At 36.9% G+C, this 12746-nt stretch overlaps 1 protein-coding gene and 1 long non-coding RNA gene across 3 annotated transcripts in view; one reads left to right on the top strand and one right to left on the bottom strand.

Annotated features, from left to right (window-relative positions):
- LOC141572938 (uncharacterized) overlaps positions 1–12746 on the bottom strand; it is an 83702-nt gene that overhangs the window by 22548 nt on the left and 48408 nt on the right. The window lies entirely within an intron of this gene.
- The window catches only part of MYPN (myopalladin), a 92913-nt gene that overhangs the window by 9375 nt on the left and 70792 nt on the right, over positions 1–12746 (top strand). For both annotated transcript variants that reach the window (XM_074339509.2, XM_019731758.3), the window contains exon 2: positions 2784–3683. In XM_074339509.2, coding sequence (XP_074195610.2) covers positions 2785–3683 — 899 coding nt within the window. In that variant the 5' untranslated portion in view covers position 2784. The remainder of the gene's footprint in view (positions 1–2783; positions 3684–12746) is intronic.

Raw genomic sequence — 12746 nt, forward strand, 5'->3', positions numbered from 1 at the left:
AACCCAAAAGTCAAAGAAGTTAAGTAGTTTTCTCAAAGTCACACAACTGCTAAGAAATAAAGCCAGAATTTGAAAACAGATCTATTCCAAGGCCAATGCTCATTCCATGTTGACTTAATATAAAGGCCACCTTTTAAAAAACAGTTAGACAACCTTACATTAAAACACAATATTTAAGGGGGATCGAATATATGGTGATGGAAGAACTGACTCTGGGTGATGAACATACAATGGGATTTATAGATGATGTAATATAGAATTGTACACCTGAAATCTATGTAATTTTACTAACAATTGTCACCCCAATAAATTTAATTAAAAAAACAAAACAAAACAAAAAAAAAAACACAATATAAAATAATGTCCAATTAATAGAGAGGCCATCCTGACTTATAAAGCCCTTAATTTTCTCCCTCACATTTAAACATATCCAGAAACTCAAACTAGGTTAATGAAATAATTGATTTATGAATGAGAAGGATTTTCAATCAGAATAGTAATTAAACTTTCAAATAGGATTTTGTGTCTGATTTCATATATCTTTAACTGTTCTTCTTTCTATATAGTTAATGCACATATGAGACAAATTTTCTTTTAAGATATCAATTACACTTTCATATACTATTTTGTATGTCATTTACTGTTCTACAAAATTTTAAATAGCCATATAGTTCTGTTTAATGAGTATATCATAATTTAATTAACTAATTTCTTATTGGACATGATTCTAACTTTTTAATATTATTACCTATACTATGATGAATATTTTTGTAGATAAATCTTTGCATTTTTCAATTAATCTTTATTTAAGGCACAATAGACTTCACCCAAACAAGTGGATCCAGTAGTGGCAATCGCAGGCTGTGGCAAGCATGTGGAAAAATATTTTGCTGTAGATGATCTGTTTAGCCATTTCCAATTGCCCTCTCAAGGTCACTGCCTACTTTGCCAATTTAGAGGTTAGTTTTGGATAGCACTCTAAAAGTTTGAGAACTAGGGCGGTTCCTAGGAAGCCTTATTTGTGACATAAGAGAAGTTATCATACAAGGAAAAGGATGAACTGAAGTAAGTTTTGTCATAGAACCCTAAAGCCTGAAAAGATTTAGGAGGTTACTTTCTTCTCAATCTTCCCAGCACAGTGTTGTCTCTGCTCACTCGCGGGCCGTGAAAGAATTTACGAGTCAGTAGAAATACAGAAGGAAGATGTATTAAAGTAAGAGAAAGGTCAGCTGGGCAAAGTCTGCGGGGAACTATTGCAAACTATTGCGTTGAGTCTTTGTTTGGTCTCAAGTTTTATATTTTCTAACCAGGATGTAAATTGCTTTGGCCAGTAGTGGAAGCCTGTAGTGGAATTTTCCATTGAGTTTGGCTTTGTCTGTTGGGATGGGGGAAGGTGCGGTTAAGCTGGTTATCACAACCTTTGCATTTGTTATGTAGATTTAAATTGGAGCTAGGAGTGGATCCCATACAGATGCAAAACCTCTCCCAAGTCACAGGGCCTGCATGGCAGAATTAAACAGAACCATTGAAACTGCATAGTAAATGTACAGGAAGCAGAATCATTAACAGTCGATGGGAAGGAAGTGAATAAAAGAAAGCTTTCAAAAAGTCCCAAGCTCAATTACACTTATTAAATCAAATTATACCAGAGATCCAAACTTCAAAATAGAATTAGTGCCACCATTACAATCCCCCTGTCTTAACACACAAGGCCCAGCACAAGAATGATAAATACTGTAGTCTTCATTCCCATTACCATCTCTGATTGATTAGTGGTGGCAAGAGTGGAGTGTTAAGAAAGTCATGGTCAATGGGAAGAGTACTGTAATCCCCTGCATCTTTTAAGGAGAGAGGAGTCACCGCCTATGGGTCACAAGTTTGCCATCCTTCTAGTAAGTGTGTAAATGAATAAACTAATGTAATATTAATAATATAAAATTGGTTCGCATTACCAAAATCTCTAGTCTAGGGAACTTTGAACTAAAGTTATTGTACCATTTTCTTAAGACTTTAAAATTTATTTACTTATTGTATTGTTAATTTATTCATATAATTAAAATTCAAAAGTCAGGGAAAGAGTATGCAGTGAAAAGTGTCCTATCTTGCACCCCATTTCCCTGTCTCCCATAACCCCTCTTCCCTAATGTTAATTTAAGGGATATTTTAAAACCTAGGCTCTAATTCATATCTTTGCAGAAATTAAATTAATTATACCTTATTTGAACAGGCTAAATCATTATAGATTTCCAGAGCAGACTGAGCCTATAAACAACAAGCCAACCAAAAGCATTTTTTATTTTCATGGTCTAGATCAAGTTTGTATTTTCACTAACTAGATGAAGTTATGTTTTCGATATCTTTTAATTTCTATTATTTTATTACATTCAGGGTAAAGGGAAGAGGATGCAGAGCAAATCTTTGTATATGAAAGCACTTTATAAATAAAAGCCCTGTACAGATATTGTTAAAATTATGTTTAGAAGTTGTACTTAATGTCACTATAGTTATAGTATAGCTTTAATAACTGAACATGTATTTCAAGGATTTAACAAAGTGGTAACACCTATGTTTTTATTTTTATTTTCAATAAAATCTCACTCAGTTCCTCTTCATTTTACAACTTTAGAATAATCTTTATGTCATTATAATGAATTTTGTAAAAGTATCAAAATTAGGCAATTTTTTATTTTAAGCTTTAAGTTCTTAAGAATACATTGTGATATAATAAACATAGACTTGTTATTCTCTGGAAATGATCCAAACTTCTGATTATTTTGTGACAGCATGCAAGACGACAGCATAGAAGCTTCTACTTCCATCTCTCAGCTTCTAAGGGAGAGCTATTTAGCAGAAACTAGACATCGGGGAAACAATGAGAGGAGTCGAGCAGAGCCTTCTTCCAACCCTTTCCATTTTGGTAGTCCTTCTGGAGCTGCTGAAGGTGGAGGAGGTCAAGATGACCTTCCAGATCTTTCAGCCTTTCTGAGCCAAGAAGAATTAGATGAAAGTGTCAATCTGGCAAGATTAGCCATCAATCATGACCCTTTGGAGAAAGGAGATGAAGCTCCAGCTAGAAAATGCCTTTCTTCTGATCAGATGAAACACTCATCTAAATCAAGTTTCGACCCTAACTTCTGCCAGGATAACTCTCGAAGTCCTACCAGCTCTAAAGAGAGCCCCCAGGAGGCAAAAAGGCCACAGTATAGTTCTGAAGCCCAGTCCAAAAAAGTATTCTTAAATAAGGCTGCCGATTTCATTGAAGAGCTGTCCTCCCTTTTCAAAGCCCATAGCTCCAAAAGGATTAGACCTCGTGCCTGCAAAAACCACAAGAGTAAATCGGAATCTCAAAACAAAGTTATGCAGGAAAATAGCTGCAGTTTCTCAGCTCTATCAGAAAGAGAAAGATCTTCTGTTCCTATCCCTATCCCTGCAGATAGTAGGGATAATGAAGTGAATCACGCCCTTGAACAGCAGGAAGCTAAGCGGCGGGAAGCTGAGCAGGCTGCCAGTGAAGCAGCTGCTGGAGACACCACCCCGGGGTCTTCACCTTCATCTTTGTACTATGAAGAACCTCTGGGACAACCTCCCCGGTTCACTCAAAAGTTACGGAGCAGAGAAGTTCCAGAAGGAAGCAGAGTACAGTTGGATTGCATAGTGGTAGGAATTCCGCCACCTCAAGTAAGGTAAAAATGTCCCATTAGTAATGTTTAGTAATTGCTTTCCATCTACCATGATTCTCAGTTTATCTCTTAAGTAAGTGGTTTCAAAAATTGTATACTCCCTTTGAGAAAAACGGAATCTAACGCAGTACTGTCTAATAGAAATTTAATATTAGCCATATTTGCAATTTGAAATTGTCTAGTAGCCATACTTTTAAAAAGTAAAAGCAAACTGGGTGAAATTAATTTTTAAAATATCTATTTAACCAATATTTTAAAAACATCATTTCAACATGTAATCAATATAAACATTATTCATATGATATTCTACATTCTTTTTGTCATAGTAGGGCTTCAAAATCCTACTAAGTAAGTATGAATTCTATACTTACCCTCCATTTGGCTGCTAAATTTTCCTAGGAAATGCTTAATTTGCATTTAGATTTCATAAAATTTATATTTGAAAGAGTAAATTGACATACACGAGTTGTTTCAAACATATGTAAAAATTCTGTAACTAACTGAACTGAGCATCAGTTTTTTTATTTTAAATTCATTAAAATTATATATAATTTCAAATTCAGTTCCTTGGTTGCACTAGCGACATGTCAAGTGCCCAGTACCACCTGTGGCTAATGACTATGGTATGAGACAGCATAGGTCTATAGAAAGCATTTATGATCCATACTCAGTGCTTGAAGCATATTACTTTTATAAAATACCTGTGGTATTTTTTCAATTTTAAAGAAAGCCAAATAACAGAATAAAAACTGATAGAATAAAGATAGAATAAGGCTGTGGCTAAGATCAATTTAGAGATTCATTTTACAGGTATTATATTTATAATAAACTTTGATATCAGCTGCAGCAGAACTATTTTCCCTAATGCCCAAGTCTTTTCCGAATATGACAGATGAGTAGACAGGATATTCATTTTCTATGTGTCTACCAGTCAGCTTTTCTGTGAAAGCAAATGAAGCTAAAGTTCAGGGCTCCTTATTTGCATAAGCTATACCTAATTTTGTGTTCTAATTTTATTTTATTTTTTGATGTGGCCCTCCCATACTGATGAGCTTCAGGCCCCACAAAATGTGAATCTGGCTGTAGCCCCAGGGTGACATTTGTTACCTCTAATTCTATAATGTAATAATATATGAATAAGGTGCTTGAAGCATATTACTTTTATAAAGAATTACTGGTACTCAGAGTCCTGTCAGATCTACTTTACCTCCCTCACCACCTAATTACTACTAGAATATGACTTCATTACTATTTAACACTTATTCTAGAAAATATTGCTATTATAGGATGGTAATAGTATTAGTATGAATAATAACATTTTTAATTATGTATGCATATTGACTCAAGGGATTCTAGTCCAAAGACATACTCATTTACTGAATTTTGTTTTTCAAAGGCAACATAAACCAATATTAAATATTATTTCTACCATGGCATATACCTAACTATCTGGTTATCCAAATGACCTCCTTGAGAGGCTCTGTTGTTTTACCTTTGTATATTGAGCACCAAGCACAGCTTCTGGCCTATAGTATTTACTAGGAAACAATGAGTGAACTAATGCATAAAGAAACAAGAAACTTAGATTTAAAGCAGGAGTGAGACTGGCTTACGATGTAGCAAAGGGTTGGCACTGAACAACACAGGGCAGTGTCTACCCTTCTGTTCTAAGTACACCTGACGCCACATCCTGGGACTCTGGTTAGTAATGCTGGCAAGATGTCATCACAGCACCATGATGGATGCCACTCAGTGGCACCTGGTGGATCTAAGTAAGCTGGTGAGCACTCAAGTTATGGTACACTCACAGGTTACTTAGATTAGTCTTATATGACCCACTCATTTCTGGGCATAGATCGAACCAACAACAAAAAAATTAGACCAGATTATTTAGGATTCATTCTCCCCATTTCTTGACCATAATAATCTCAGATACAAAAAAGAATTCAGTGCTCCTGCGAGAAAACTCAGCCAAGAAGAACTATAAGATCTCATTCTCCTTCAAAAAACAAAGTACTCTGGTGGTCACTCAAAAACTACTTAGTTAACCAGTTATAAATTTAAAAGTGAAAAAATATACATAGCTTCCATGAAGCAATACTAATTTTACTTGGGAAGAATTTCTTTACTAGTTTGGTGCCAGGAAATTAGTAGGTGTTCACTAAATATTTTCTGAAAGAATTACTACTTAATTTCATGACTGCAATTATATTAAGAAAAAGTTTAGAACTTTCCAGGTAGACTATTAGCTGTCATTATTTTCCTAAATATAGAATTTACATAACTCTAACCAGAAATCCAATATTTATTTAGCTTTTCCTATGTGCTCAGTACTGTGATCAGTGTAGTGACAGAGACAATGTACATATAAAATGTGTCCCTGTCCTCAAGGAGCTTGCTATCCAATTATAGAAATCATCCTAATTTTATAGTACAAACCATAAGAACTATCAGGCTTCAGAGAAGGAATGGAGGACTAGAAAAGTCAAAGAAGGCTTCAGAGACATAAGGGGTTTTAATTAAACCTTGAAGAGTAAGAAGGATTTAGGTAGAAATTTACTCATTCCATTCATTCATTCATTCATTCATTCATTCATTCAACAAATACCTATTGAGTTACTAAAGTGACTTGCCAGGAGTACAAAACAATTGTGAGTTATTGGAAGTCAGGGACCTTGCTTTAAACCAAGTCTAAAACTATTCTAGGAGGGTAGCTCAACCAGACAAACATGTAATCAAAATGTTGCAGTATTGTTTAATAAGGGCTATAACAGAAGTATGTATAGCATGCAATGACAACTAAAAGGAAGATGTGATTACTTTGCCTGGAGTTCAGGATAAAAGAAGAGTTAACACCAGAGGTGCCACTTTAATTTGAGGAGAACAAGGGTAGAAGAGCCAAAAAAGCGCAAAGGCATGGAGACAAATTTTCAGGGAACTGCAAGTACTTGTCTATGTGAATAACATGGGGTAACAGGTGAGAAAAGATGAGGGAAAGATTGAAGAAGTACGCAGAGGGTTGGGTTGTTTTAGGCCAGGTCACCTCTATACGTTCTTATGAAGGTCCAGAAGCTGAAATTGTAATAATATTTTTATGTGATAGGGAGGAGGCCGACGTAACAGAAAAGAAGAGTAGAGCCAGATGATTTTGAAAAGCCTTGAAAACAAAGCAGAATAGTTCAAAAACAATTGGAAACCGTTTAAGGTTGTATACAGGGAAGTAGCAATACTAAAGGGAGAATTTAAGTAGAATTAATCTGGAAGACTGAATTAGACCGGAAATGAATGGATCCATGAGGCACTTGGGAAGCTGTGGAGGGTATCCCAGGTATTGAATGCTCTGATGGGCCTGAGGTGGGGGCAGTGGGAAAGCAGAGAAAAGATGTGAGTGAGCAATATTTAGGTGGAAAGAAATCAAGCTGAATTTGGTGACTGACTAGCTAGGAAGAATGAGTAAAAAAATTTACTCCACGAGTTTGAAGCTGGGAACCTGAGAGCACGATGGGGTCACTGGCAAAGACTGAGAAAATGGAAGAGGTGGATGACTTGAGTGTGAGGGGATGAAGGGACCATATCCAACAGGCTGTCGGAAATACAGGGCTGAAGGTCAAATGAGAAGGCAGTGGACCTGGGGACAGTCCAAGGAATGACCTGGACACTGGGAAAAGTTTGACACAATATCTCTGTAATTACAAAGAGACTAAAAATACAGGTAATACTGGGAACTAACTTCTAGTAGTGCTAGACCAGAGCAGTGTTTTCCAACCTTCTTTTAGCAATAACGCCTCCTCCCACTTTTCTCTCACAATAAATCTGTTACATGTTACCTAACACATACTTTACACACACGTTTTCTAAAAGATAAAATTAGTGCTTTTAAGATTGAAGAGGGTTGGGTACAAAGAGCCTGCAGCCCTACCTGCTTGCTCACAACAGAAACTCCTAAGACATCTCCATAGAACCCAGGAGCAGATTTTAATCCAGAGGATCCCTTTAAAAATTCATTAAAATAATTGTGAAACATATTGGGTTGCCATATAGGAATACCACAGTCAATAAGAAAAGTATCCTTTTTGCTATTTTTGTAAGAAATGTAATAAGTATTCCTGGGAACTGAGGTCTAACCTTGTTTCTATGTGTTCCTGTGTGTATTCCGTATTTTACCTATATTCTTGTAACCCTAGTTTAGCAATTTGAAAAATCATTTTCGCATATCTTTGTGGATTTCCAAGTTAAATAGGTGGAAATTGTTTTGTTTTGTAGGGGTGGCATCCTATATCACTAGCATTTCTTTTGGGGGGGTGGTGGAATATTGGGAAACAGTGTGTTTCTCCAGGGCCCATCAGCTCCAAGTCGTTGTCCTTGAATCTAGTTGTGGAGGGCGTAGCTCAGCTCAAAGTTCAGTCGCCGTTTTCAATCTTTAGTTACAGGGGGTGCAGCCCACCATTTCATGCGGGATTTGAACCAGCCACCTTGTTGTTGAGAGCTCGCGCTCTAACCAACTGAGCCATCCGGCTGCCCATCACTAGCATTTTCGAAAGCTTGTTAATCTTGGACTTCGCTTCATTGGAGTTGTTGTTTTAGAAAATGAAATACATTCATGAATTACCCACAGATGAAAGAGTCTGCAGAAAATCACAACAAATGGCCATGATCCCTTTTTGTATCCTGATTCCAAACTCTTTTCCAAGTAATGTACAGCTGGGTCACACTAATTATTAATATGTTTGCTTGTACACAACCTCCTGAAGTAGCACAAATTTACGTTTTATAATTGTTTTTTTTCCAAGAATTTATCTTTTATTTTAATTTTTTTTTTTTTTAAAGATTTTATTGGGGAAGGGGAACAGGACTTTATTGGGGGACAGTGTGTACTTCCAGGCTTTTTTTTTTTCCCCAAGTCAAGTTGTTGTCCTTTCAATCTTAGTTGTGGAGGGCGCCATTCAGCTTCAAGTTGTCCTTTCAGTCTTAGTTGTGGAGGGCGCAGCTCAGCTCCAGGTCCAGTTGCCGTTGCTAGCTGCAGGGGACACAGCCCACCATCCCTTGTGGGAGTCGAACTGGCAACCTTGTGGTTTAGAAGACATGCTCCAACCAACTGAGCCATCCGGGAGCTCAGTGGCAGCTCAGCTCAAGGTGCCACATTCAAGCTTAGTTGCAGGGGGCGCTGCCCACCATCTCTTGCAGGACTCGAGGAATTGAACCGGCAACCTTGTGGTTGAGAGCCTGCACTCAGCCATCTGGGAGGCAGCTCAGCGCTCAAGGTGCCGTGTTCAATCTTAGTTGCAGTGGGCGGAGCCCACCATCCCTTGCGGGACTCGAGGATGTTCAATCTTAGTTGCAGGGGGCGCTGCCCACCATCCCTTGCAGGAGTCGAGGAATCGAACTGGCAACCTTGTGGTTGAGAGCCCACTGGCCCATGTGGGAATCCAATCGGCAGTCTTCGGAGTTAGGAGCACAAAGCTCTAACCGCCTGAGCCACTGGGCCGGCCCACGTTTTATAATTGTTGATGTCTGCTTTGGCTGTTACATTTTGCTATTGATACTTCTGGACCCATGTCTTTGAGTAGTGTGCTGAGGAAATAAATTAGCTATAAAGAAAGATATCTGTATCTTAAATGACATAGGGGCATTCTTAAAAATATTGCAGGTAATTGTGTATGTGATTATAATGTAAAATATTATGTAACATTGTTTAGGGGCTTTTTCTTCTTCCTTTTAGGGAAATCTAGATATTTTCATTCATTCATTCATCCAAAAAATATTAAGTGTCAATTATGTGCCATGTAGGTTTTTTTTCTTCAGTTTATTGGGGTGACAATTGTTAGTAAAATTACATAGATTTCAGGTATACAATTCTGTATTACATCATCTATAAATCCCATTGTGTGGTGCCATGTAGTTTTTATTATAGGTACTAAGATTAAAGCGGTGAACAGGAAAAATTTCCTGCCTTCATGGAGCTCAGAAGTGTGTCTGTAAGGAACACAGACAATAAACAAAAATTCCACAAAAATTATGTTCCAAAATAATTATAAATGTGATGTTATAAAGAAGGATGCACGGAGGAAAGGGACCCAACCTTGTGAGTAGATTAGAGGTTTTCCTGAAAAGTGGTATATAAGCTGAGCCATAAAAGATGATTAGGAGTTAGCCCAGCAAAATGAGGTATGGGGAAAAGTGTGGCAGGGTGAGGGAATAGCAAATTCGAAGCCCTTGAGGCAGCAAGACAATTGTTGACTTAAAGGAATTGAAGAAAGTGATAGCACCCACCAGAACATAAAGAGTGAAGAGGAAATGGTTTGAGATAAGTCCAGGGTCTAGATTTTGAAAGACTCCTAGAACAGACTTCTAAAAGTAGGTCCCTGGAGCAGCAGTGTCAGCATCACGGGGGACCTTGGTGGATATACCAATTCACAGGTTCCACCTTGGACCTGCTGATTCAGGGTCTCTAGGGGTGAGGCCTATACAACTGTATTTTAACAAACTGATGTTTGTTTCTATGCAGACCATTTCTGTAATGTCTTCAGAGATCTCCTAACCTAGAGGGATATTCCCCTGCTCAGTCCTTGACCCAGATATTGCAATCTCCGGTTAACATTTTAACACCTGTTCCTCAGTCCCTACTCCAATAGAACACCCTTCACACACGCTTTCTGTTGGAGTCATCTCACCATAGCAGGTGGGATCTGTCTTGAGATGAAAAATCAGGCTAATTTATGTCCCTAAACAATATTGGTATAGAAGTATTTACAGGTGAAATGAAAAAAATCCTGGATTTACATGAAAATAATCCAAGGTGGGGAGATATGGAGAATATAAGAGAGACACATTTGCCATTTGCTGATAATTTGTTGAAACTAAGTGATGTACACATGGGGTTCATTATACCAGTCTCTCTACTTTGTGTATGTTTGAGTTTCCATAATAAATTTTTTTTTACAAAAAGGATATCAGTAAGTTTTACAAAGTTTTAAAAAATTTTATAAGTGAAATCATATATATGAATTCTTTTGCTACTTGAATTTTTTTTCCCTAAAAAGTATATCCATGTTGTTGCACATAACTCTAATTCACTTGTTTTCATTATATAGTATTTAACTGTAAGACTAGAGGAATGTATTATTGGTGTGCATTTAGGTTGTTTCCAGTTTCCTTCCTAATATGAACAATATTATTATAAATATTCTAATATATTCTCCTAGTGCATGTGTTTGTCTAGGCATGGAATTGCTGGCAGAGTATGTACAACTTTAACTTTATAATAATACCAAATTATTTTCCAGAGGAATTGTTTTAATTTACATTCCCGCCAACATTGTATAAGAGTTCTGGTTGTTATACTTCATTGCCAACATGGATATTATAAGATTTAAAAATTTTTGCCAAACTGATGGGTATGAAGTATTATCCTGTTATGATTTTAATTTTCATTTCCATAGTTACTAATGAGTTGAAAATTTTTAAAAATACATTTATTGACCATTCAGTGTTCATTTTTTATGGAGGGTCTGTTTACATCTTTCACTCATTTTTCTGTCAGTTTGTTTCTTCTTTTCTTATTATTGACTGTAAGAAATGATTTTTCTTATTGATTTGTAAGACTTTTTAAAAAATATGATTAGGATTCTAATTATATGACATATGTGTTGTGAAAATATCCTCCCACAATTTGACTTGTTTTTATATATTACATGGTACCTTTTGATAATTAGCTATTCTTTAGTGTCAAATTAATTAATTTTTCCTTTATGGTTTTGGTTTTTATACTTTATGTCCAGATTAAAAATTTTTTCCTAATCTCAAAGTCCTAAAGATATTTTTGTATATTGTCTTCTAAAATTTTTATAATTTGTCATTCTCATTTAAGCTTTTAATCCATTTAAAGTGATTTTTGTGTGCGGTATAAAACAGGAAACCTGTTTCAATTTTTTTTTTTTAAGACTGGATAACTAATTGTTCTAGGTTATTGCAAAGTACATCTTTTCCCACTGATCTATAATGCCAGCTCCATCATAAATCAAAATTCCACAAATGTGTGGGTCTAGTTCTGGACTCTCTATTCTTTTTCTTGGCTTATTTGTCTCACTACAGTAGATTTTTTTATTCCCCTTCTTCTGCCTCCCCACCACTCCGGTTCAAGATGTGGTTTCTCAGTCTAGTTGTGTAGGACACAGCTCTCTGGCCCAGGCTGGTATTATGAGCCTTGCGCTCCCTCCGGCTGAGGCAGCTGGCCATTGGTCGGCCGCTCACAGCAGCTCTCGCAGGCTGCCGGCCACTCATGCTGGCCACCGGCCACTCATGGCAGTACACGGCAGCACACAGCAGCCCACAGCAGCACACTTCTGCTCACGCTGGTTGCTGGCCACTCACATTGGCTGCTGGCCGCTCCTGGCTGCTCATGGCAAGCCCAGCTCCAAGGAAAGCTGTTGTTCACAATCCTAGCTGTAGAGGGCGCAGCTCACTGGCCCATGTGGGAATCGAACCAGTGACCTCGGCATTAGGAACACAGCGCTCCAACCACCTGAGCCACCAGGCTATCCCACAGTAGATTTTTAATAGTTCTTGATTTCCACTTTATTCATTTAAAAGATTTCGGGCTATTCTTGGCTTTTTGCTCTGCAATATAAATGTTAGAATCATCCTGTCAAGTTTCACAAAAATTTTTTAAAAATCTAAGATTTTCAGAATTGTATTGAATTGATAGATTGATTTAGGGAAAATTTGACATCTTTAAAATATTGAGGCCTTATATTCAGGATGTTGCTGTATTTCTCTATCTATTTAGGTATTCTTTAAGGTCTTTCAATAAAGATTGGAATTTTTTCTTTGAGTCTTACAAATCTTTGATTAGATTTATTCATAGGCATCTCATTTTTATGCTATTATAAATACCTTTTTATTTTATTTAAAAAAAGATTTTATTGGAGAAGGGGAACAGGACTTTATTGGGGAACAGTGTGTACTTCCAGGACTTTTTTCCAAGTCAAGTTGTTGTCCTTTCAATCTTAGTTGTGGAGGATGCCTTCAAGTTGTCCTTTCAGTCCTAGTTGTGGAGGGTGCAGCTCA

Source organism: Rhinolophus sinicus, chromosome 15 (assembly GCF_057876585.1).
Source record: "Rhinolophus sinicus isolate RSI-liver-muscle chromosome 15, RSI-T2T, whole genome shotgun sequence".
Lineage (NCBI taxonomy): Eukaryota > Metazoa > Chordata > Mammalia > Chiroptera > Rhinolophidae > Rhinolophus > Rhinolophus sinicus.